The following is a 27995-nucleotide window of genomic DNA, read 5'->3' as shown; positions in this document are numbered from 1 at the left end:
TTCAAGATGGTGTCAGCCCTTAAGCAGTTGCTAGGCAACCCAGCAATTTTTTAAAAAATGTAACCCACCAAACACCATTTCAACTGCCACTGTTCAAAGATCAACTTCCTGGGGTGCTGATGAGGGAGAGCTGGGTGCAGGGACAGCTTCAGAGGGCTGGCACCCACACGCCACTGGGTCCCATGCTCTGCCGTCACTAACTTGAAATTCTTAATAATTTTTCAACAAGGGGCCCTCATCTTCATTTTGCTCTGATCCCTGCAAATTATAGAGCCAGTCTTGGCAGGGTGGGCCATATCTGGCTGTTGTAACCCTCAGCTCAATAGCTAATCAAGGCTCCTCAAATTACCCAGCCACCATTCCTTTCTCTTCTGTATTTTCACAAACGAGGTCGATGCACAGGCTGCTTAGGAAGTCTTTTAGAACATGCAGTCCAGGAGAAAATAAATAACCTGCACTCTCTCAACAACACATCTGTTTTTAAGATCTGCACTTAATAGCTCTGGATGGGCCACTGCCCCCGTGAGCGCTGACTCAGCGTAGGCTCTCCGGCGGCCCAAGGCAGGCTTCGGAGGCAGAGTGTTCTTTCCAAATAGTGCACCTCAGAGATGACTCATCCGCACACAGGAAATTTTTACTCGATGAGGAAAAGCCTGGCTCTCTGTGCTCTTGGGCTCAGTCAAATGGAGCACTCTGCCACAGCAGGGAAAAGGCGTTAAGTGTTCTGAAAGGCTATAAAATTGGTCCTCCTGGAAGTAGTATTTCCCTTCCTGCTTTCCAGGAGATGCTCAGTGACAAAGGGCAGACTGTTGCTGACATTTACACAGATATGCAAAAACCCAGTGGGAAGACCAGCAAAGCGCTGTTTATTCACGCAGCGGAGTGGCCTCTCTCAGAATCAACGTGTGGCACCTTTCTTATTACACAGACGACAAAACGAGCCCAAATGAATAGCAAGGCTTTGGTAGCTTAATGTCTCAGCCTTCGATGACGCTATTAGTAGAACTGGAATCATTTTTCATCCGCTCATGGTATTTTCTGTACAGAGGACCATCGCTACAAACACAAGCAGCCTGCAGTCCTCCTGAGAAATCTCGGAGCATCCTATCTGCTGGGGATCCATTAGGGGCAGAATGTGACTAAAACATCTCTAAACCCTCAGCTCTGAAAACTGAGGGATGAAAACGTTCAGTGGGTTCTGAGGAATTAGGAACCAACACTGTGCAGCCTAAAAGAAAACCACCAACACGTTATTTCCATGTTCTTGTAACCACTGTGGTCACTCATCCAGTTACTACAAATAAGTAAAATAACTTTCTAATATAATTTTTTAAATGATCAAAGTGGTGATTGTAAAGATTAGCTATTTTATTGGTCACAGCTGTTCACCATGAAGACCCTTTGTCTTTATATGTTTAGGTCCTTGTGACCAGGGCACCATCATAACCTGGCTTGCTGGTATACCGGACAGGCATGTCCAACACTGGTCCTGAGCTGGGCAGAAAGCAGTTCTCTGTCAATACTATTGTATTTTCTAGATAAAAAAAAAGAACGTGCTGACACTATTTTAGAAAAACCTTTGACCAGAAAAGGATGGCGGTTTTGTAAGCATTACATGACACACCTCTTGAAACTTAGGAAGAACGCCTCTTGGAGGGGTCCTGCTTCTCTGTTGCAGCAGGCGGACCTTGAGCAGCAACGAAAGCAGTCGCTAATAACACAGTGTTCTCTGATTGGCCAGTGTTATAGCAGAGAGTGGTAAGGAACAGATCAGTCTCCTAGATAACCTCAGAGTCTAAAGCCGTTATGTTCATTGTTTGTTAAGGACATCCATATGCATGTTTACTATCATCAATTTGCAATGGGATGGATAGTATGGATATTGCTCTAATCACACTTCTATTACCTTCCTTTATAAAATTGGACTGAGAAGGGCCCATCTAAGAGGGTTTATATGGACCTACTTTAAGGCTTAAATGGAAGATAGTCCTCCAATCTCTAATCTGGTAATGTTTTCCCACAAGTGGATGGGCCTGGATGTTCTGCATCACTTTCCCCGGGATGAATCTGAAACCAGGGACAGCAAGCTTCTAGCAGTCGGTCTGCCTGATGCATCCTCCTCCTCCCTCAGGCCCCTCAGAGGGTGGAACTGCTCACCCTGACTCTTAAGGGTCTTTTTTCCCTCTAACCTTTTAAAGGGGAACTTGTGAGATGGAACAGAAAGCGCCTGTGGTTTCCACAACCATAAAATGACCTTGTCATTAAGGACATTTTCAACCCTGTTTCCCGTAGAAATCTAGGCTAAGAAAGAGGGGTAGGAGGGTCTTCTAATTTTAAAGGATAGTTATTGCATGATGACTCTTCCTCCTCCAAGCCAATGTGAGCTTGAGCAGAGGCATCATTTTTATGGATGTGATACTGTACCTGTGTTATTTGGGAAACACTGATCTCTGAAATGTGTTAGAACAACAATAATGATAATAAAAAAAAAAAAATTTCCCTGTCAAGAGAGGCTCATCAATCTCAACATGTTACCATCCTGCCACCTAGTGGAAACTCTTTAAAGTACCACTAGTCCATGAGGAAAAAGGCGCTATGAGAGGACAGGATCTGCCTGCTTCCTGTTTGTCTCTGCTGCGCAGGTGACGAGTTGTGGACAGACAAGAGTGGGGTGGGGAGTCTTAATGTGGCGGTGTGGGTAGAGCAGTGGCGTGGTCAGAGAGGGTGATGAAGGAAGCCACGTGTGGGCCAGGTGAAAGTGCAGACGATTAGCAACGGAGCGAGAACACCTCCACCCTCCCTCTGTCACTCATTTAACTTTGGGTCAGGATAAAGCAGTGGTCATTCCAACTGCTGGCTGTGGGCTGACATTTGGAAATGCGTTTTGGCTTCAGGATAGTATATGACTGGTGGATATGCCTTCCTTGTGTTTAGATTGGTACTGAGCAGAGATTTAAATTGCATTTATCACAACTGGCACCTTTGTTCTTGAAAGCACCAAATGACAAATGATCATAAAATGGCATCTTTTTTTTTGTCTTTATGAGTCAATAATCCCTGTAACAAATATAGGCTAAAACCACAGCTGAGAAGTTGGGTGTTTCTTTGTGACGGTCTTTTTTACAGATGAATTCTAAGGGGAAGAGACTTTTTGTAGCACTGACTTCAGCATTCTGCAATATAAAATCCCCACTCAAGCTGTTTATTGAGAAACTGAATGTTAGCTCCCTGCACATGAGCTCTTTTGGTAAGTACTGGGCATTTGCAGTAACATTTACACACTAATGCCTGAATAGACTGCTTGCAGTATGGAAAATGTGTATTTCCCCTTTAAATACATATCAGTATCCAATTGATTTATCCTTCAGCCTGGACTGTACTTAGCTTTTAAATTTGTAGCATTAAAGCTGCTGGAGAAATAGCTTTCTTTGCTCTATTCTTTCCCTCTCTGCTCACTTATTTCCTCCAACTCTCAAGAGCCCTCAAGAGCACAGGGACTCTTGATGGCTACTTAACATGGCTCTATTAGTGCTCGTGTTCTAAACTAAGTTCAATTTTCTAATAAAAACCAAGTGAAAAAATGCAGTCAGCTTGTTGTATACGGAGCCATGCAGGCCATGCAGGCATATAGTTGCAGAGAGTTTGTCACATTTCAACAAAAATCAGTCATAATACATGTCCAGTCTCTTATTTACCCCCACCCTTTGCCATCCTCCATGAGAAAAATTCACAGAAACAATATGTAAAAATGTTTCCTTCAGTACTAAGTGGGCTAAAGAATAAGAGAGAGTATAAAGAGAAGATGCCACCACACTATCAAATGAGATGATACGTGTAAAATGCTCTCTGGTCTATGGTGTTCTGACATGTGTTTATAATAGGATTGACATAATCTATTTCACAAGGCAGGGATTTCTCAAGATATTCTTAAATTGCCCTGTAGTATAGAAACTGCCCTCATGTTGTAAGTTGCTGGTGGGAGGTGTGTGATGGTAAAAAGAAGAAAATGGCCCGACCAGCGTGACTCAGTGGTTGTGAGTCAACCTATGAACCTGGAGGTCATGGTTCAATTCCTGGTCAGGGCACATGCCCAGGTTGTGGGCTCAGCTGTTAGTAGGGGCATGTAGGAGGCAGCCGATCAATGATCCTCTCTCATCATTGATGTCTCTATCTCTATCTCCCTCTCCCCCCATCTCTGAAATCAATAAAAATATATATTTAAAAAAGAAGAAGAAATGAAGGAACTGAGACTAGGAGATGGTTCCTACCTATGGTGCTAAAACAAACAGGAGACACACACAGGCAGTTCCCACTTCAGGAATGAAGTCATAAGACTTAATTCTTAAATAAATTCTTAAATATACACTCTGACTTAAAAATGTTTTCCTCTCTTTCATAATGTCATAAGTATGTCATCATTATTTTATATTGTTTCAATTACAAGATTTTAAATATAAGAGTGTGGTGACATATTTAAATTTGCATTTGATGGACCTGTTTCACACTTGCAGGTACCACTAGCCATTTTGTTTGGGTGGAGTTTAATGGTGTCTCCTGGCATGTTTCCAGTGTTCAATCTTGAAAGCCAGTGGGCTCTGTTTGCAGCTCACACTCAGCACAGATCTTGACTGACCTCCACACATATTTGCTTACTGTGTGATTTATGTTAATATCTCTTTCTCCAGTCTCTGGCTCTTAGCTTCTCCCTCTCTGTCTTTTCCCCTCTCTCGGTGTAGCAATGATGAGATCTCATTCACCTTTGCATAAATATTTGTTATAAAATAAACTGTCAAACCTTTAACTTATTTTATTTTTCAACTAGAGGCCCAGTGCACAAAATTCATGCATGGGTAGGGTCTATAGACCTGGCCAGTGATCAGGCCGATCGGGGCCTTCTGGCTGTTGGCCAGGGCCTTCCTTCATTCCACACCGCCCCCTGGTGGTCAACGCATGTCATAGTGAGCGATCGAACTCCCAGTCTCCTGGTCGAACTCCCAAGGGGACACTTTGCATATTAGCCTTTTATATATATAGATTACAGTTTACATTCAATATTATTTTGTATTAGTTTCAGGTGTTTAGCATAGTGGTTAGATAACCAGATACTTTACAAAGTATTCTTCTGATATTTCTAGTACCCACCTGGCACCATATCTAGTTATTACAATATTAAAGATGATATTCTCTATGCTGTACTTAACATCCCTGTGACTATTTTGTAACTATCAAATTGTACTTCTTAATCCCTTCACAGTTTTCACCCAGTCCTCCAACATCCCTCCCCTCTGGCACACATCAGTCTGTTCTCTGTATCTATGAGTCTGTTTCAATTTTGTTTGTTTATTTTCAAAGGACTTCCACATATATTATCTCGTTTGATTCTTACGGTAACCCCTTGTGGAAGGCAAGGTAGGTGTACTATCTACATTTTACAGAGGATAAAATGATACTTGGAGTATATGACTGGTTTTTCTGAAAGATCATCATTTGGCTTCTCATTTAATCAGTGTTTCTAGAGACAAAGAGCACACTTCTTTACGGACCTACCTATTCCCTCATGGAAACTAAGGAAGAGAATAAAACATTCAGGAGTTTTCAAAATCTGCAGTCCAGCTAAAGCTCAACCCATCCACTGGGAAGCACTGCAGATATGATGCATGTGTTGTCAGAGTGTAGTGAGATCCGCGCCCTCTGACACAGTAATGGAGAGGATGTAAACTGGTATAACCTTTAGAAAAAGCAGTTCAGATGGATGTGTTGAGAGCCTTAGGCATATTCATCATTTGGCCTCATAATTCACTGCCTAAGATTCTATTTAAAAAAATAATCAGAAACAGTGAGAGAGAGTTTATTGTACAGTGTTCAATGAAATAGGGTTTCTAATAGTGAAAAACTGGAAATACTATAAGTGGCCTACAATGGGGAAGTAGTAAAACCAACAGTAAAGATAGAGTGTTGCAGTGATAAGGAGCCAGACTCTAGAGTAGTGGTTTTCAACCTTCTGGCCCTTTAAATATAGTTCCTCATGTTGTGACCCAACCATAACATTTTTCGTTGCTACTTCATAACTGAAATGCTGCTACTGTTATGAATCATAATGTAAATATCTGATATGCAGGATGGTCTTAGGTGACCCCTGTGAAAAGGTCGTTCAACCGCCAAAGGGGTCGAGACCCACAGGTTGAGAACTGCTGCTCTAGCGTCAGACCCACTGGAGCAAATTCTTATCCTGCTATTTATTGGCTATGTCAGTGAGTGGGTGAGTTCCTTAGGCTAACTAGTTCTTATCAACACAACTGAAAATGTGACTGTATATATATGTATATATATATATTAGCTCTGTTATGAAAATTACATATACTATTGAGTGGAAATTGTTTAGGTAGTTGCTGGCACATAGTAAGCACTTAAAAGCAGCCATAATAATCATTGCTATATAGTAATTGTGTCATTTATGAAGTGCTTAGTATATGCTAGGCAATTAACAAACATTATCTTTTTAAACCTGCATAACAGCTCCTAGATGTATGTGTTGATAATATCCTCACTGTATAGATGAGAAAACAGAGGAAGAGACTGGCTAAGTAGATTTCCCAAATTCACACAGATGGTAGGTAGAGTGCTGGGATTTGAACTCAGGCCATCAGACTCTGGAGCCCATGCTCTAACCAAGGATCTTCCACCTCCCAAACGCTGAAATACTTTGTGTGTCTCTGTATGTGTGTGTGCATGTGCATGGACACATACACATATACACGCTTATATAGACAGTTTTGATCCTGTATTGCCAATTTTAAAAAACATAGTCCCAAATTGAGATCTACTATATAAAATGTAAATAGGTTTGCCTCTGTATGGTGGTATTATAAGTGGAGTTTATACTTGATCCTAAGACATTTCTATGGGTTCTCACTTTTCATCTGAAAACATGTGCCGTTTTATAAACAGGGAAATGAAGGGAGGACAGATGTTGAAATAAAAGCAATCCGAGGAATATATAAGGAAAATAGGTTTTCATAGGCAGGTTACCCATCCTCTAATTCTGGCAATAAACAATAGTAAGTATTCTGAATAACCTTCCTGCTTAAAATGACTAAGAATTAGGAAGCAGTGGGCTGTAAACACTTACATGTGCCACAGCGGGGGTGCGTGTGGAGAAGGCCGGGGTGGGGACTGGCTCCGGCTGGACGACTATTTCAGCTGGAACCCCTCCATCTTCATCCTCTCGGGGTTTCTGATGGGCACAACGGCCAATGTCTGCATTTTTGAAGGATACAGGCTGTGCAAAGTCCATGGGGCTAATGGAACAGGATTAAAATTAAATATTTTCTTATTTTAATGGTCTTGTTTCCTTATAATCTAATCAAGTCCTCCCTCCCCCCTTTTATTGGCCATCAGTGCAATTTTTATAATCTAACCTGAAACCCTTCACTATTTCCTTCACCCCACATTTTTGGACAGTGTGGATGCAACAGTGACTCTCTCTCTCTCTCTCTCTCACACACACACACACACACACACACACACACACACACAAATAGTAGCAAGGAGATTCACTTACACAGAGTTAATAACAAGGTTCCATACACAGCCTTCAAAAGGAGGAATATTTCTGAGTGGAGAAGGTTGAAATTCAGGTGGAGCACCACCAACGAAAAGCTTTTTAACTTCAATAGCCTGGTCTGCTGTCAGGTTTTGCATATGCCTTCTGTCTTCATCAACTTGAACAGTAAAGATGCTGGTGAAACATTTAAAATAAACAAGTATAAAACACAGAACGTCCAATACAATTGAATACCAAACTCTTTCACTCCACCCTCATCCCTCCCTCCTGTAGCTTTCAAGTGAGCGCAGATTTGATGATTAGGTATTCTACATTGAACAAATGATACCGCTTCTCAGGCTTGTATCCATCTGCCTCCCTCGTTAACTCTCCCTGAGCGTTTACTTAAAGGAGGCAATGGTGTAGCTACCACATTAGCCTCTGGTGGCATTGACAACAGTGGTCTACAGCCCAACACGTGAGCTTCTGTACCGTGTAGCAATGTCTAATCTGATAAGGCTCGGTGGGTTCAGCACAGCACGGGGTCACTTTTCATTTGGCTATTTCTTGGTTTGCGCTAGCTGTTATCTTCTTGCTAGGGGACAAACTGTACTCCCGAGAGCTTAGATTGCAGGAATCAACAGCAGACACTTACAGGACATTTTAGAAAGAATGTAGCTGCTGGCTTTTGAATAGAAGAGGCAGGCAAGAACACCAAGCTAATTGTTCCTTGTAATGATTTTTCCCCTGAGTGGCTGTTTCATTAATTTCCCTAATTTGCTTACGAGAGATAACTCACACACTACTAATTGAGAACCTCATGCTACTTATTCACCATCCTTGAATCCTGGGGCAAAGAATCAGAAGGAGACAGAGTTCTGATCATGAAAATGACCAAAGGCATTTTCTCTTTTGTTCTATTTTTTTTAGGGAGAAGGAGAGAGAGAGAAACATTGATTAATCAGCTGCCCCCTGGGGATCAAGCCTGCAACCCGGGCATGTGCCCACAAATTGGGGACCTTTCGGTACATGGGATGATGCTCAACAAATGGAGCCACAATGGCCAGGGCTTTTCTTTTGTTCTAGAAGCAGGTTTTAAACTTCAGTCCCAGTCAGCATGAGGTATTAGTCATCAGTGTGGGCCACTAGCCCGAGGATCATACACCGATTACTGAAAATGTACTTCATATCTGGGGAGAAAACCAAAGTACCTAGGTAGAAAACCCAGTTCTAAAATGCCATCTCACTTGATTTTATCAGGAGTAAAAACCACATACAGAATTAGAAACAATAAGCCAGGGCAAAGATGCTCTGAAATGGCATTACGAAATCGGTCCTTGTTGGGACAATTCAAACGTAAGAGACTGGAAAGAAAATGGGTTATGTTGTAGCTCAATATGTCATTGTTCAGGGTGGGTATAGAGCAGGCAAGTTGAATTTAGCTTCAAAGGAAAAATAAGGGGAAATGACATAGTTTTGTGTTTTTTTTTGTTTTTTGTTTTTTTGGTTTTTTTTTTAAAATATATTTTATTGATTTTTTACAGAGAGGAAGGGAGAGAGAGAGATAGTTAGAAACATCGATGAGAGAGAAACATCAATCAGCTGCCTCCTGCACATCCCCCACTGGGGATGTGCCCGCAACCCAGGTACATGCCCTTGACCGGAATCGAACCTGGGACCTTTCAGTCCGCAGGCCGACGCTCTATCCACTGAGCCAAACCGGCTTCGGCTGTTTTTGTTTTTTTTTTAACGAAACTCTGGAAGAGCGTGTTGGCAAAGTTCAGGAGGCTCAACCTCATTGCTAAGAATGCTGATGGTTTTATGAGACTTAAAAAACCACTCACTGAGTAGTCCTCCCCTCACCTTTCCGAAATACCTTCTGTTCTTTTGCTAAAAGCATCCTCTTACTAATAGGATACAGCATTGTTCCTATGAGTTTTCATGAGGCATTTAAGCACTATTAAAGATTGTCCTGGGAAAGCAAATCATTGCTATTGATTAGAATTTTCAAAGAGCCAGTGGCTCTTCTCTTTCTGACGTAGACTCTCTAGTCTGGTTCTGCCCCAAGGACCATAATAAGAGTCCCTTCTTACTAGATCACAGGGTAGAGATGTAGAATGGCATGAGCTTTCAGAAAGAACAGAATAGAATTAAGTATTACTGTGTGAACTTGGGCCAGGTCTTTAATCTTGCTCAGTCTCATTTCATTCATTTATAAAATGAAGATACCAATATGCAGTTCAAGCAGTGGAAAACATAAATTAAGGGATTGCATTGAGGTGGTATTAGTTAATAAGGGCATTGCTAGAAGACTGTATAGCTAACTCCTGCTTAGAATTTACACTAGGAGCATCAAATCTAGATCATTTTAGTTCTTTTGTAAAGAAGGACTTAATCAACATATCCATTATGATTCTGACATGTTTCTTGTTTTTCAAGTGCCTATTCCACAACTCTTTACTGAAGACCTACTATGTGCAAAAAACTCCCAATATAATAAAAATTACATTACAAAGTGTGTTATGATAGGTCAGCTGTATTTTCTTACAATTTCAATGGTTGATACCTGGAGTTTATATTTCTTGTTTGTTTGGATATTGGTCTAAGATTTTTTTCAAACCACCACCAATTGGATTGCATATATAGAAGGTATTAAGAGACGTGCCCCAATATTTGTAATTTACATGAAAAATAAAATTTGAAGCTTTTTTCATTGAACATATTTTAGATGGTAAGATAAAAATATCTGGGTTGCCATGTCCAAATCATGATCCTATTCTGGAAAACCCAACATAGTCCTGAAATATCTGATCCAGTGGTCTTTAGCCTAATTCTATACCTGTCCAAAGAATGTGCTCACAGAAGAGAAATACTTGCCTAAGCATCTATTTCAGGCTATTAGGGTTTAACTTTTTTTCCAGTTAGAATCACTGGCCATTTCAGTGCACTCCAGGAGAAGGATCAGAGGGCAAAGCAGCAGTAGAAGCAGGGGTCACTGGAGTACCATGGAATTGGGTACCAAATTGACTGAAATGAGATTCTTGGAGATGAAGGGACAGAAAAGAAGAGAGAATAAGGGAGGAGGGGTAAAGTCAGGCAGAGAGAGAGAGAAAAGGCCAAGTGCAATCTTGAAAAGTTTACCTCTTAATATGGTGAAAGTCCAATAATTTTGTGAGACAATATTAAAATTACCATCTGATCTAGGGTTTTAGGAAAAAAACTGGTAATTGACATTGATGGTCTGAGAAGTGTTGGGAGAAAGCAAATATTTCCAAAATAATAAGAGTATCATAATCAACATGAAGTTGAACAAATCTCTGAGGTCACAAAAAGGGGTAAGAATAAATAGTTGGTGAGCACAGATGGAGGTGTTAAAGTCATATATATATATATATTTCCTAGCTCTGTTATTTACTTTATGTGATTTTGGGAAAGTTAATATTTCCTCATCCATGATGTAAGGATATTAATACAGATCTCACATACATTTATAACAATTGAAGGCCATAGTCTTTGTCTAGTATTTGACCCAGAACATGCCATAGCATAGGTATGAAGCATTAAAAATGTTTTTAGGTGAAGGTCTTAGGATCATTAGGGATCTTTGGTTAATCAGTTAATTGTAGCACTTGCTTACTGGATAGGTGATGATTGTTTTTGACCTTAGAGTGCTGAATGAGATGTTAGGATAGCAAATATGTTCTTGTTATGCCAATGAGTTCAGTGACTGCACTAATATGTCCAATACATTATCCTTTAATTAACAGCAAATGGCAAAACTGTTTGTTTATATGGCTAATTAACTGAATGATCCGCTTTCAGTGATGTACTATACACTCGGCTTAATCAAATAAAGGTTGGATTGATGGCCAACAGCTGTGAGGTTGGCATAATAAAATGCCCGTCTTGAAGAAACACCTGTTAAAAGGACACCTTAGTGCAGTGGTTCTCAACCTTCCTAATGCCGCGACCCTTTAATACAGTTCCTCATGTTGTGGTGACCCCCAACCATAAAATTATTTTCGTTGCTACTTCATAACTGTAATTTTGCTACTGTTATGAATCATAATGTAAATATCTGATATGCAGGATGTATTTTCATTGTTACAAATTGAACATAATTAAAGCATAGTGATTAATAAAACAATATGTAATTATATATGTGTTTTCCGATGGTCTTAGGCGACCCCTGTGAAAGGGTCGTTCGACCCCCAAAGGGGTCGCGACCCACAGGTTGAGAACCGCTGCCTTAGTGCAACATCACGATGCACTTGGAGATGTCAGAATCCTTTCTCTACAAAGTAAGATATTTTGAATGATTTGGGGTCAACTATATTCCTGAAATCTGCGTTTGCTTATTAGAATTATTTAAAGTTAAAGCCTTTTAAAAGTCCTTCTGACAATGAGAAGGATTACAATTTGGCAAAGAACCTGAAACCTGCTGTGGAAACATGGAAACTCAGTACTTTAGAGCATTCCCAAATGAGGAAATTCAGTCTGCATTTCTTCTCAGAGACCATGACTGCAATATCTGGCTATTACATTAGTAAAAGTTCTTACTCTGTCCAAATATTGATCCCTCATTTGTCTTAATCATGGTTTCTAAACATCTCAGTCAGTAGACACTCTGCAAGAATGCTTAGCATCAATTCAGCTCACGACCTAAGGCTCTATATAATAACAAAAATGTGAGCCAAGGAAAGCTGAATCATTTACTTAGAAGATAAGAAATTCTTTAAAAAATGTTTTTATTGATTTCAGAGAAAGGAAGGGAGAGGGGGAGAGAGAGAGAAATGTCAATGATATGAATCATTGATCGGCTGCCTCCCACACACCCCCAACTGGGGATTGAGCCCGCAACCCAGGCATGTGCCCTGATCAGGAATCTAACCATGACCTCATGGTTCATGGGTTGATGCTCAACCACTGAGCCACAGAAGTTGGGCAAAGATAAGAAATTGTTAATACTTATCCAAACTGTTATCCACACAAGAGGATAATTGGAACATGTAGGTCTTTATAGAATAGCCTCTTATTTGAACTACTGCTGCAGATTCATACTTTTGTCGCATTTAACAGTATTTTCTGTGTTCTCAGGTTTCAGATTTGATTTCCGCTTCTTTCCATGTCTTCAATCTAATACACGGATCACTGGTTTGGAGGTCTAACGTCTCCGGGCTTCTGTTTTCTTTGTCTCTAACTGTCCTCCTAAAGAAATTACCACTCCGGGTTGTCATATAACAATTGTGTGGAAAACACGGTTGACTTTCCCAATAAAGAAAGTAGGAAGAAATTCCAAAGCAATGAGAGCTCAGCTTACAGCATTATTATGTGTATCCAGTTCCCTGACTCAGGGTGGGAAGCAAAGGCTCGCGGGGATCCACGGAGGCAGCCAGCCTCCACACAATGATGGCAGGACAGCCACCTTTCCCTTCTCTCCCTCCACGCTGCTCCCTCAGGGACCCCGCACACCCGGGAAGGGGACAGGGGTGAGGCATGCACATAGCGGTGCTCAGTAGGCCCTGCAGCCCCTGCACATTCCGGATCGGTGACAGGTTTCTAAGCAGCTGCCATCACTGCTTTGGAACCCGAATGAAACAGCAGCTGCCGGAGGCTGCGGGCTCAGGCGAGCTGCTCTGCGCGGTTGGCTGTGTGCATACCTTATTCGAAAAGGGAATAGCTGAGAGGTGCAGAGGGAGGGAGAGCTTGTCTCATCTACAGCTTCAGAAGATACATTTGCTTTTTCCCAAGGTGGAGAGGGGAATGGCACAGAATAAAAATGTGAAGAGTAGAACTCCTAAGGGCCAAGGTAAATGAGGTTTCTGAGCAGGAGAGGTAAAGAAGAAATGAAGCCACGGGCGAGTTTTGGGCAATGCATCGCCTGCCCATGCACACAGGGGCCCAGCCGGGCCAGGCTGCAGAGGGGTGCGTGTTAGTACGGCAGGGGATTCTCAGGGCGGCTGTTACCCTCTGGTTCTCTCCACGTGAACGGAGTGCTCCCTCCCGTCGTGAAACAGGCTCGGCTCCGGTTTGACAACAATTTTCCTCATGATTCGCGCGCCCGTGGAGAGATGCACTTCCAGGCGGCCCTTGTTCAGGAAGATCGCATAGTAGGCCTGCAATGCAAGCGGTCGCCAAGGTTACAGAGGAAGCCCACTCTTGACTTAGCGTTAGAGGTTCCCTGACAGGATGGCAGATTCATCTGCTCCGAGATCTTATCCGAGAAGTGAAGACTCTATGTTTTCTTAAGCAACAGTATTGAAAGCAGCTGGAAATAGCTTTTTAATCATTTACCATTTCTGCCTTCGAGGTGATGTGCAAAGGGGGTGTAGTACTACCGAAGTCTCTGCAAAGCAGATTTGCGATGCAGACCCTGTCAGGTCTGCAGGCGGTGGGTCTCTAACTCACAGAACCCACCGGAAAACAAAGGGTGCCAACAAAAACCCCCTCTCCCTTCTATTCACAGTGGACGCCGGTTCCTGGAAATCTGGTCTGACTCCCAACCTCCTGGCATTTTGAGTGTTTAGACTTCAATTTGTTCCCTGAGCTGGTGGAATAGATTGCTATCACCAATATGTAACTTGTCTCCCTCATTTAGGAAGAAGGAAGACAATTTTTCATCCACAAACATGCCTGCTTTCTTCTTGCTGCCGTTACTATGGCAACCAGGATGGCTTAGAGATCAGATTAGGAACCTCAGGGAGCTGGAACGCAGCCCCCGACCCCAAAGCTGAGGCCACGCGTGCTCCCTTTCTTGTGGAGCACCGGCACCTGCTGCACACTGACCACTTGGTCCTCCGCGAGTCACCTGCGGCGGCGGAGACGGTGCAATCTCACATCGTGTCTCCGCGGAGGGACCAAGTCGTCTATATGGCTGTGTGTCCAACACAAAATGGCCAGCGGGTCGGATCAGTGCTCACCATCCATCAAAGGGCCATTGCAAAGGACTCACTCAATTAGTCTCAAACTCCTTTAGCAGAACATAATCACAAACAACTCTATGGGTATCAAGACTGTTAACTTGGAAAACATAAACTATGTCAGCATTGCTTCTACAGCAGACAGGAATATTTAACCTTGTTTCCTCTTTCAGATAGCATTTGCTGTGAGCTCTTCACAGCTAAATATTCATTATCACTAAAATGTTGAAACATTAACATGTGACTTCTAATCTACTTTGTACTATAGTAATTAATACTGTCTCATTTAAATTGTTTTAATAGCATCCTGTTGTGTTTTAAGAACTATCCTGAAAGCTGGTGATTCAAGTCCATTTATTTAGTCCTTGTTGAGGAGAAATGTGGAGCCAAGAGTTGGTGCTTAAATATTTGACAAATATCCCTCCGTGGAAGTCTATTTCAGAATGTTTTATCGGGTCCTCTTATTACAACTAGCTTATGATTTGGAGTGGTGAGAAAAGAATTTTACTTTTCAGGATTAAAAGATGAAGAATTTAGGAGTGCACTTATATTTTTATGTATTTAGTGCTTATATGCAGCTAGGAATGAGATAAAATAACACCTTTTTTCTCTCCCTCTACTCTTCAAAAACTATTTTTATTATGACTATTTGATACATTTCTCACAATGCAAGGAACACAATCACAACTTAGAATTCAATGAATACCTGAAAATCTACCACTTAGGTTGAAAAGCAATACTTTTGTATCTCTTCTGAGATTCTTTCCAATCCCATTCCCCAGCTTCCCCGACGTAGAGGTAACCCCTAACATAAATTTTAGTCCCTTGTTTTTTAAAAACCGTTATTTTTATTGTTTGGCTTAAACAATAGAAATGTATTTCCTCAAGGTTCTAGAGGCTGTAGTTTGAGGTCAGGGCACCACATGGCCATGTTGTGGTGAGAACCCAACTCCCGGTTCACGAACAGCCACCTGTCACTGTGTTCTCACAGGCCTTTCCTCGGGGCCTGTGCTTAGCAGCGGTTCTCAATCTGTGGGTCGTGACCCCTGAAAATACATCCTGCATATCAGATATTTACATTATGATTCATAACAGTAGAAAAATTACAGTTATGAAGTAGCAACGAAAATAATTTTATGGTTGGGGGTCACCACAACATGAGGAACTGTATTAAAGGGTCACGGCATTAGGAAGGTTGAGAACCACTGGCTTAGAGACAGCTCTCTCTTCCTCTTCTTTGTCTTTAATTGAGGAGTAACTGACATACAACATTATACTAGTTTCAGGTATACAACATAATGACGATATTTGTATATACTTTACTTGAAATGATCACCACAATAGGTATAGTTAACATCCATCACCGTAGGTATAGAATTTTTGTGTGTGATGAGAATTATTTTTAAAATATATTTTTATTGATTTGAGAAAGGAAGGGAGAGGGAGAGAGAGATAAAAACATCAATGATGAGAGAGAATCATTGATCGGCTGCTTCCTGCACACCCCCTCCTGGGGGTCGAGACTGAAACTTGGGCATGTGCCCTTGACTGGAATCAAACCCTTTAGTCCACAGGCTGATGCTCTATTCACTGAGCCAAACCAGCTAGGGCTGATGAGAACTTTTATGATCCACATTCTTAGCAACTTTCAAATATGTGATACAGTATTACTAACTATAGTCACCATGCTGTATATCACATCCACATGGCTTATTTGTTTTATAACTGGAATTATGTACCTTTGGACCCCCTTCACTTATTTCGCCTACTCTGCGCATCCTGCCTCTGGCAACCACCAATCTGTTCTTTGTATCTATGAGCTCGTTGTTTTGTTTAGTTTAGATTCAGCATATGTGTGAGATCATATAGTATTTGTCTTTCTGTATGACTTATTTCACTTAGCATAATGCCCTCAAGGTCCATCCATGGTGTTGGAAATGACAAAATTTCATATGTATATATACATATACATATGAGAAAATATATATAGGATATATATATATTATAGGGATATATATATATAATAGGAATATATATAATAAGAATATCTACATATATAAAGTAGAAATAGCTTATATATAGGAGTATCTATTTACAGGAATATCTATATCTATCTAACTATATATATGCCACAACTTCTTTATCTATTCATCTATGGATGAATACTTAGCTTGCTTTTATATCTTGGCTATTGTAAATAATGCTGCAATGAACATGGGGGTGCATATATTTTTCAAGTTGGTGTTTTTCTTTCTTTTGTTTAAATACCCATAAGTGGATTGCTGGATCATATGGTAGTTCTACTTTTCATTTTTTTAGGAGTCTCCATACTGTTTTCTGTAGTGGCTGCACCAATTTACATTCTCACCAACAGTACATAGAAGTTCCCTTTTCTCTATATCCTAGCCAACACTTGTTACCATGGATTTTATTCCCTTGCTTTTTAAAAACTATTTTTTAAAATTCACATGTATATCTATAAACAATATGTTGGTTAGTATTACCAACATAGTAGAAATCTACAAAAATGATGTTACTCAGTATATAGTGCACTTAAAAAATTCTACTTAGTTTTTAAGATTCATCCATGTTGTTAGGTTAGTTATAATGTATTCCTTTTTTCTACTGATTACTATCCCATTATACAAAAGTGCCAGAGTTGATCTGTTCTCCAGCTGGGTTGTTTCTAGTTTTTGTGCTATTATAAAAAAATGCTCTATGAACATTCTTGTTCACGTCTCACTGTGCAAATGTGCAAGAATGTGGGGCTAGACCTAGGAGTGAAATTGCTGGCTTGTAGAGAGTGCACATGTTCAACTTTCTAAGGTTGTGCCACATGGTTTTCCAAAGTGGCTGTAACAATCTACTCTTTCCATCAGTAGTGACTAAGGATTCCCTTTGATCCATATCTAGCTAATAGTTGGTATTATCATATTTCTGAGTGTTTTGCCAATCCAGTGGGTAGAAAGTCCAGTGTGGTCTGAAATTGCATTTGCCCCATTACCACTGAGGTTGAACTTTTAAAAAATATGTTTTTGGGTCATTCACATTTCCTCTTCTGTGAAATGGCTGTTCAAAGCAGGTTAGGCTCCAGTGGACTGCATCATGTTGGCTAATGAAACTGGGAAACTAATCCTAGAAGGAACTTAAATTTAAGGGACCCTAGATGGGTAGCTACAGATCTGATAAGGACCTGGACTTAGATACAAGAGAAGATTAATATCATTTGAATATATTTTAAGCTTTCTCTCTTTATATATGCATATGATAAACCCGTATGAAACACAGGTGCAAATATAAGTATGACTACACCTGGAATTGACCAATAGGAAAATAATAGCAGAAATAATTGTCCTAAGAAGATGATAGCGGAAATAAATGCAAATCTAAAAATATAAGTGCAATTTATAAACCCCAAACACCTCACTAATCTCTTTATAAAACAATTGTTTTATACCAGCATTAGGGAAAACGAATTATTTATGAGGTGTGAGGATACCTGTCCAGTCTGCCTTCGTTTTCTCCGAAGTGCCCCTCCACTTCCCAGAAGAATGATCCCAGACTCATTCTTAGTGCTGAAGGACAGGTTGATTTCAGTTCCCACACTGATGGGCACAGGGGCCAGCTCCACAAAACCAGGCTTGGGGAAGCTAACCGTGTGAACATTCTGGGGGTGAAAGGAAAGAAAATTTACATTAATTTATCCGTTTTGCACACTCTCCTCAGTATATACAATGTTATGAAATACATGGTCGTTTTAGAAAGCATGAAGATCCATAGTCACATAGAGAGCTTAAGAGCAACTGAAGAAATCCTGTTAACTCACTCTAAATTAAAATTTCTGAGCAGTTTGAGTTAAAAATTCTGGCCTGTTTTTATTTTAGAAATTTTGATATAAAATATAAAAGATTATTATTATTATTAAATATACTTTCATTGATTTCAGAGAGGAAGGGAGAGGAAGAGAGAGATAGAAACATCATTGATGAGAGACAATCATTGATCAGCTGCCTCTAGCACACCCCCCAACAGGGATCAAGCCTGCAACCCAGGCATGTGCCCTGATCGGGAGTCAAGCCAGCAACCTCTAGGTGCATGGGACAACACCCAACCAATGGAGCCACACTGGCCAGGGCTAATCATCATTTTTAATGGCAGGAGGAATTCCCTTTATGAATATGTTAGGACTTATTTAAGCAAGCCCAGGCATTTGGGCACTTAGAGTACTTAAAATGCTCATTTCGAAAGTCCTGTATTTTGCTGGAGTAAAAGTAAGGAATCCTTTAAGGCAGAGTATTTCTCCCCACAGCGTTTCAGTTTCAGTTAAGTGACACAGGTATTGTAAAATATATAATCGATTTTCTATTCCAATTTCCAAAACATAGAGTTTTGGATAGTTCAGCTAAAACTACTGTGCAGACTTTTCAATATTTATCCACATCCAATTTCTACCTCATATTTTAGTTGCAAAATAATTCCTGGTTACTGAAAAGTGCCTTTACAGAATCATCATTTCCACACATATAAGCCATTCATTTTCTTGACAGTTTTCCATCCTCATGTATATATCTTCTGCATGTGAATGAGACTTAGGCTTTGGAAGATTAAAATTCTCAGAAAAACTTTAAGAGGCCAGAATGGATTCTTAGAAATTCAATCCTGTGTGCGTCTTCTTTTTCCTTATTCCCAAGCTTCCCAGGATGGATGTCTACGGCTAATTGCAAATTGGAGCCTATCACTATGCACAATGAAGACCCTGAACACTCTGTTCCAGTCTTTAAACCTTATGGCTCTGTGATGCATTCATTTTTCTTTTCTTTTCCCCTGTTCTCTCTTCATTTCCCATCATAATGCTTTAAAATAACTTTAATTGGAGGAAGCAGCTTGAATGAATAATGTGTCATATCAGGGTAATTAAAATTTGATAAGAATGATATATTTAACTGTTTTTGGCAAACAAGCTCATCACTTTTAGAATTCCCATAAAATTCTTATTAATATTTGCTAATGAATATTGGCCTCTTGCTTGTAGATATTTTAAGAGAGCTGAGCTGGGACCTGTGTTTCTCTCTCCGATGGGTTAGCACCTGTTGAAAGTCAGGGCAGAATGGTCAAGTGGAATCAAGGGGCTGCTGGGCTGCTGTGGCAACAAAGAAAAGACACTGAAGGTGGCTGATAACAAAGGACTTTGCAGTCGTGTCAAAGATAAGACTTTGCAGGTGCTTCCCAGTCTGTGCCATTTTCAAAGAAAAGGAGGTTTGACTTCCAAGCCGCAGACAAGATGCTATGCACTAATGATGATGGCATACATTATTACTAGCTTTTTGTGTAAACTCCTAACACACTCCAGACCAGCTGTATTCAACACATAAAGATAAAATAAATCTAAACTAGATGACAAAAATGAGGAAAAGGGGAAAGCAGTGAAGAAATGAAGAAAGAACCAGAAAAGAGATTAATGCTAAAAGTACATTATCTGAAGTACAGACATGTGGGAAATTGGCTCACAATTTAGGTTCTGCATAATACCATCTCCTAAGTTCAGCTGATTACAGTAATTTATAGAAGTGCTTCAATCTCGCTTTATCATCTACACATGGACAAGACTAGGGTCAGTGGGCATTTAAAACATATTAACAAGGGATTAGTCCCTATAAAGAGCACCCACACTCAGTAAGTGAAATCTGATGTGAATGTACTTAGGAAGCCAATAAAAACAAACCCACCTCCAGCAAACATCCTTTGGTAACGCCAACATAATCAGGGCTACTGAGGATATTATACGGAGTTCTTGAAATCTCAATATCTTTGAGGCAGCCAGAGTATTTCTTCAAATTTACTTCTGGCCTGTTGAAAAGTTACATGGAAAACAAAGGCAGCATTATTAGGGCGAGGGCAGTGTAGTGTCTGTGACTACAGGACACAAGCCAGTAGAGCAAACTGATGCACAGGCAGGCACTTGTCTGTCAAACGGTGCACACACGCACACGTGTGCCCAGCAAACTATGCTTCCGCCTTCTACTGGTTGGAGTAAGTGGATTTTAACGCCATCCCGAGAAGCAATCTTTATGTAATCAGTCTTCCTTTCCTTTTGAAAAATAATCTTACCCATAGCATTTAAGTAGCACAAGGTACAGGAATGAACTGACTTCTTATGTTCTTCTTACGCATCATGAACTGTATTTCTTTTTTTCATCAAAGAGCAGACATTAGTGTAGGCGGCATAATCAAACCACATAACCAAACAAGCTAAATAAAATATTGCTCAAAATTTAGGAAGAAAAATCTAGAAAAATTTCAAAAATAAAACATTTCTCTCATTGATACATTTTTTTTTGGTGGTGGGGGTGTACCTAAAAAATAAGATAATATTATATTTGTCTTGAACACTTTTTAGCTAAAGCTTAAGAAACATTCTTTGCATCACAGTCTTTAAAAAAGATACTTAAAAGTTGGATTTGCAGATTGACCCCAAAGTTCTTTTCCATATTGAAGCAATAACAAAATATAGCAACCAAAGGCACAAAGCCTTTTTTAATTTTTTCCAATGAAGTTGAAAATGGATTCTATACCCAGATGACACCTGGATGTTTACCTTTAGCTTACTACTTTTTAAAAAAGGGATAAACATGCTAGCGCACAGTAAGTGCTCAATACAATTAGTAGTATGTCAAAAACAATGAAACTTCTTGATTTAGCCTATAGCAGTGCTCGCCAGTAGGCCTTCCTCTGATGATGGAAGCACTCTGTTCTGCATTGGTCAGTCAGTTACTAGCCACCTGTCGCTATCAGCACTTGAAATGGAGCTTACGTGAATGAGACGCTGAATATCATTATTTCATTCTATTTAATTTAAAGTTCAATAGCCACTGTGGTTAGTGGCCACCATAATGCATAGTGCAGGTCTATAGTAATAGAAAAAAAAGAATACATTTTTGTATCTGTAAAAGCATCCAATCAACACTAAAATATTATACTGATTAGGATAACAAGGAATTCTCCACACATGGTCCTATGATTCCTTTTTGTCTTTATAAAAAACAAATGGGCATGAGGAAAAGCAGGTGGAGAAGCAAATCAGACCCTGCCAGTGTAGATCAGGTGATTTATGTAATGGTTTCTGGTTTTCTCTTCTCTCTGGAACAGCTTTATTTCTTTTGGTCATTTCCCCTTGTTCCTCAGGTTTTCTCCTCTGTTCAGTTGGTTATTATGTGGAACATGCCCAACCGGAGGGTGAGGACCTTGCTGATATTCTTACTGTATAAAGGGAGGAAATGGGTGAATTTCATTTGCAGTGTTCATTTGTTTCCTTGTTTCCCCTTTAGAGGGAGACTGATTTATCACCGGTTTTCAGAGGTCTTATCAATAAAGAAAATCACTCCTACAAGGTATGTAGTTCATTGTTTCATGGAAATACAAAGAACCATTTCAAAATACAATGATTTAGCAAGCTCAATATGCTGAAAATCACCGGGGTAAACAATCACATATGTTTGATCAGACTTCTGATGGTAACCACAGGCCTCTGTTTCGTCTGTTTGCCTCAAAGGCAAAATTACAAAGCCACATCGTGTTATTCCAGAGCTTTATTAGCGTGCATTTCCATTGAACACAAGCCTTTGCGTTTTAGCCATCTCAGCAAACAGCTCCACTGGTCTCATTCCGTATCTTTATAAAACAACTTGGATTGTTTATTTTTACACTTTTATTTCTACATGTTTTAGTTTTGGAATTAAAAGTCTAGTTTTTGCCTTAAATATTTCTTGGGTCAGTTCGGCTTCATATCCTCTTTTCAGAAAGACGGCACAGTTCGGCTCTGAAATGCCCAATTTTGAGTTCTAGCCAGCATGAGCCAGCCTTCGTATCTCCGGGGGTTGACTGGCCACTGACAGGGGCATGCTGCTAACAGCTTTCATGCCACGGCCTCTCTGCAAACAGGAATTACAATGCTCCTGAGAAGCTAAGGGACTGTTCACAAACTTCCTCACCATTAATGCAAACACTTGTAGTAAACACTATTTCCAGAGATTCCTTTTATCTGGCTCCAGAGCTAATTCTAAGTAAACATGGCAATAAGTAAGCAGCTTTGCCAAGAGGTGCAAGGGCCGTGTAAACGTTTGCATATTTGCAGGCTTGCAAAAAGCAACAAGGCAGTGCTAAGCATGTGGGAGCACGGGCTGATTGTTCAGCAGACAGCGTGGTACTGGAGAGAGCAGAGTCCCGGGTCAACCCAAGAGGCTGCTTTGACCTCTTCCACTGAACTAGATAGTACCCATAAACCTGACCAGCTAGCTGCTCTTTGCGCGTGTGCTGCTGACTGTGGGCACCAGGGGGCGCTGTGCGCAGGCGGTTGAACAAATAAGCAGAGCAAATCCCATCATCTTGGGTGGTGAAACAAGTCCAGTTGTAGCTCAACTGATGGTGGGTAAGCAGCAGCGTCTTTGTGAGCAAAGAGCAGCATGAGAACTATCTCAGAAGGCATTACTTGCTCATGATATATACTATGAATAAAGCTGCAAGGCTGTCGCTCTGCTTCTGCACTGCTGCTTTATCTAAGAAGCCACATTTACCCAACCCATGCACTTGAAGAAGTCATGCATAAATGTAAAGTTTACCTTGCTTTCATACTACGTCAAAGGAAAGAGAAAAAAAGAACACAATTTACTTATAATTGCATTTTCATTTAGTAAAATAAACTTTAATCATAAATCTTTCTTAAAAGCATCTCACAGGGATCTTCAAAGGAAAGGAATTTAAAAACTATCAGAACAGGAAACAGACTTATGCCCTTGACCACAGTGTAATTAGAATCCAAAGATGACCATTTCCCATACTATTCTCTTAGAAAATTTATATTTTGAAATATGAATTTTTAAAGTACTCAATTTTATGAGTAGAAAAATGCACAAATGTTGCTATGCTACAGGGGATGCTCAACAAACACCTGTTGAATGACTAATAACTATGACACCATTCAAATACATTTGCTCTGCAAGGATTTTTCTGACCAGACACAAAAACCTTATAATGTAGATGTCTGAGGAACCAGTTTATTTGCACCACAAAGCTTGTCATGTTATACTGTTGAAAGACGGGTAATTACACAGTTGCCTGGTCTGTGATTTTGATACAGGGAAAAGCATAAGCCTTGGTCTGCATGCTAGCTATCATAAAATGAGACTGAAGTTCCATTGCCCATTTGTACAATATGTAAATAATTGATCACCATACATTTCAGTTATTCTTAGATCTTTCCAACTGTAACATGTCTTTGAAGAATAGTAAAGCCTAAACAGGACTGTTTAACCATTAAAAATGAACTAAACAAAGCAATACAAAAATTAGAAACATGCTAGTCTGTATTGGTAGTGAACTCTTATGGTTTAACCACACCAATTCATCCCATTTTCTTTCTTTTTTTTCTTTTTTAAAAATAAATAATTCTTTATTGTTGAAAGTATTACATATGTTCCCCTTTCCCTCCATTGACCCCCTCCAGCCCGCCACCCCCTACTGCCTCAGGCCTTCAGCATCCTATTGTCTGTCCATGGGTTATGCATATATGCATACAAGGTCTTTTGTTGATTAATTCATCCCATTTTAATTAAATTCATTTAACATTTATTAAGCACCAATTATTCCATAATGTTTATTTCTTATAAGATGTTTTTATAACAAGCAGTAAATTAATTAAATAGCACACGAAATATTTTCTAACTTTTTTAGTTACTTGTATTTATTTTTTGAACTAACTAAATTATGAGATAATTCTACCTTCCCATCCTGCAATCTAAAAATCATGTGAAATTTTTAAAAAAGTTGGCATGGGCATGAGAATAACTAATATAGCTTTAGCATTAGGCACATGGGAAAGCTCCCATGCCCATTATCATGCTAATGATTACCAATAAGGTAGGTGACACTCCCAGCATCCTGGAGCAGAGTAAGCAATGCCAGTGTGCCATTATCTCCAGGGAATGTGCAAGGAGAACAACAATCACAAGATCTACATTCAACTGTAATTTCCACCTTTAATTACTTCTATAATTCTTTTCATAGGGAAACAGTGATTCCCATCCATCTCTTCAACTAAGATATCAAAATAATCCTTTGGTTTCTAAAGCCTGGTGTTGTTCTAACATGCAACATGATTAGGCCTTTCTGCAGCTAAGGTTCTATGACATTCCTGTTGTAATTAAACTTCAGAACTTGGGTGAGCATGGTGGCTACTTAATTAAAACATAATCCTTAGTGCTGAAGATACACTAAATTACCTCAAGTTTCTCAGTGTTGGCAGACCGCCAAAATAGATTTTGTCATCTGCTTTCAAGTCAAGACCAAAGTTGTTTCCAGAAGAGGAAGTTGCTATGTTCTCCTCCTGGTCAGTATCTATATCTATAATTGATATGTTGGCTGTAAAAGAGAGAAAAGTTTGACATTTGAGTTGAGCCTTACCAACCACGTCTTTATATATCAGCACTGTTACTTCAAGATAAATTTACTTTCATTCTCAAATTAACATTGACTTTCTCAAGCACTTGTACTCTATACAACTATTGAATAATTTCAGAAGCAAAAACATCAATAAAATACATTATTAAGCTATTCACAGAGTGTGAAAATGATATCCTGAACACAAATGAAGGCAAGCCAATCAATATAAAAGACAGAAGTTTAGATAAATGATCATCAAATAAACATTTGATATAGTTTTCTGTAATATAGATAAGTAGTTAGAAAATAAACTAAGATAATTAACTAATAATAGGCGAACATCTAATTAGGAGTTAGATAATTAATACACTGAATCTGTGGCACCTTCTGTATGTTTCAGTATCCACACAAGCCCTGGGGCTTCGGCTCACCCACAAAGTCATGTGGATGGGACGGTTGTGTACGAAAGTAGAGAGATGGGAACATTTGGTTTTGCAAGATGATGGGGTCCACATCCATTGTAAATTACATTTCAGATGAAGGATGATGAGTGTTGTGAGAGGGGTACGGTCTTCAGGCCTTATTGCTTTTCTTTCAGGCCTTAAAAGTATTTCAAATATGATGAGCATAAGAATTCAGAAAGGAAAAAAGAGAGGTCCTTCTCTGTTTAAATTGCTTTGTTCAGCAAGTGGATGGGAACCTCTTCTCTCATTGATTTTCTCCCTTTAGTCTGAAGAGTCAGGCGCGGCTCTTTCTGAATGATGTGGTTTCTCACTATAATAGTTGCTCAGTCCCAGACTTTGCTTCGCGTACTGTATTTTGGCTCCTGGGTGCATACTGAGAAGCTAGTTCACTAACATGACAGGTTTGGCCGCCAAATTTTTGCTGGATATACGATCTGAATTAGCAAAGGTCTGAAAATGGCTATTTGAACAAAATGGATTACAATGGCATTTCTAAACATTTATTCTTTGGAAAACTAGTTTCTTGAATGTTCCTGGTTCAAATGAATGTGATAAACACTGGATTAGAAAAAATTAAATATATATCTTGGCTTTATGTCTGCCCAGTTCTTTTAACATGCTGATAAGCAATGTAATGCTCCAATAGGGACACAGAGCCAGAAGTATTTTCTACATTTATTTGACCATGGAACATTATTATTTTCCCTCCACTCATATCCTTTAGAATAGTGTTCTTTGGAAAACCAAATATCAAACCTCCAAATTCCATTGTAATCTGTTGTCCTTCCATTCCAAACAGAAATATCTTCAATAAAACCAAACATAACTGCCTTTCAAAATGGCCAAAATAAAATACCCAAACCTAGTAAGAAATCAAATTCTCAGAGTTTGTAAAAACATACAAACAACAACAACAAAAAACCCTAAAAAATAACTGTCTAGTTAAAAATAGTTAGCAAATTAAGATTTTAAAAATGTAACTATTTTTATACACATATTCATTCCATACACACATCTATTTTTGACCTGACTGGTGGCTAAAATAAAAATAAATAAATAAATAAATAATGTTTTCAAGACTTTTCCATACATATTCCTTTTATTCAGCTCTGCAAAGATGTTTTCCTATGAGGCTGCTGACTGGAACATAAAAATAGCCTCTTTCTACAGACCTGGCACATATTCTAATAGTGTCTGTGAAAATGAGATTCTGCCTCTATCTCAGGCCAGCCAGTGACTGGAGGTAGTTTTCCTCCTTATCCCTGAGTGAATATATACATTTTTAGAAGACATTCTAAGAAAAACTGATTAAAGAGCAGAAATACAATTGAATTGAAACTCACTGGCCCAAGCATTAACTCCGGCGGAAAGACATAGGATGGCATATTTTTACTGATTTAAAGGCAGGGCGTTCCTCTATCCTCCAGGAGTGATAGCAGTGAAATGGTTACTGCACCGAAATGCTAACACTTGCTTTTATTTCTTGCCCTATTTCTTTCCCTTACAGGATAGCTATTAACATGTAATTTCAGTGTTGATGAGTTCAGACATCATTTATGGGTAAGTGGGGAAGTAAGGGTTTTATTAACTACTAGACACAGAGTAAAGGCTTAACCAGCATTTTACAGTCAATGCTGAGTTGTTATAAACGAGTTGTTTTACTTCGGTAATTTTTTTCTCCTCTCTCTGAGTCCAGTGGAAATTTAAATGATCTTTCTCAACCTTGTATGCATCTCAATGCACTTGGGGGACCTGGCAAACTTCCATTGGTAGCAGACCGTGGTTCTACTAACTGTCTCTCAGAGAAGGCGGGGAATGCCTACCGAAGGAAGCATTTGAATTTCAAGGGACAGTACTTTTACCAACTAGTTGAGAGTAATTCATGTAAAATAACTAATCTGGTTACTGAACTGGAGCAATGACCCACACATCTGGAGTCTTATTTGAGTTCCTATCTCTATCCTATCCGTGGGATGTGATCTTGTCAAAATCCAAGACCTCCCTACATCCAAACCCAATGGGGTCCTTCTGTTCTTATCTTGGTCCACATCTACACAGTATTTGATATTGTTAACATCTCCTTCCCCCTGGGAAGTTCCCTCTTTCGGCTTCCACTATGCCAGACTCTCCTGCTTCTCTGCCCTTTCCGACTTCATTCTCAGTCTCCATGCCCGGACCTATTTCTTTGAACACTTCTGAAATGTTCATGTTTCCTAATGTGCCTTCATTTGGCCACTTCTTAGCTGTTACCATCAGGGTAACCTCAAATTGATATCTGCTTACTATATGATGACCACTCAAATATATGCCTGAACTTTATTTTTGCCTAAAAATCCACATTCAACAGGTGAGGCATCATCATCTGTATACCTCCTCAGTACTTCAAACCAAACATATTCCAAATCAAAATGATAATCTTTTTACTCCCAAATCTGAATGATTTATTTTATTTGGTGACACTATAACCCCCACTCAGTCTTCTAAATTATACTCATCCTGACTTTCTCCTCATGAATCAAAAATAGTCCTACTAGTTTCAGCTCTTAAATAACTCTAATATCTGTCCTATTTTAAAAACAGTTTTACCAAAGTAGAATTGACATAGTATAATTTGCCTATGTTTAAAGTGTATAT

General features: G+C 39.6%; 1 protein-coding gene across 4 annotated transcripts in view; it reads right to left on the bottom strand.

The window, feature by feature from the left end:
* LAMA2 (laminin, alpha 2) overlaps window positions 1-27995 on the bottom strand; it is a 476871-nt gene that overhangs the window by 15301 nt on the left and 433575 nt on the right. For 2 of the 4 annotated variants that reach the window (XM_014533789.1, XM_005858976.2), the window contains 7 exons: window positions 24738-24876; window positions 23079-23090; window positions 20190-20310; window positions 17963-18130; window positions 13511-13659; window positions 7562-7738; window positions 7130-7298 (listed from right to left, as the gene is read on the bottom strand). In XM_014533789.1, the coding sequence (XP_014389275.1) occupies window positions 7130-7298; window positions 7562-7738; window positions 13511-13659; window positions 17963-18130; window positions 20190-20310; window positions 23079-23090; window positions 24738-24876 (935 nt within the window). The remainder of the gene's footprint in view (window positions 1-7129; window positions 7299-7561; window positions 7739-13510; window positions 13660-17962; window positions 18131-20189; window positions 20311-23078; window positions 23091-24737; window positions 24877-27995) is intronic. The other 2 variants (XM_014533790.1, XM_014533791.1) reach the window with 1 other exon arrangement.

Source organism: Myotis brandtii, unplaced genomic scaffold (genome assembly GCF_000412655.1).
Source record: "Myotis brandtii unplaced genomic scaffold, ASM41265v1 scaffold123, whole genome shotgun sequence".
Classification (NCBI taxonomy): domain Eukaryota; kingdom Metazoa; phylum Chordata; class Mammalia; order Chiroptera; family Vespertilionidae; genus Myotis; species Myotis brandtii.
Note: the sequence above shows the minus strand (reverse complement) of the source record. Positions and strands in the feature narration are given on the sequence as shown.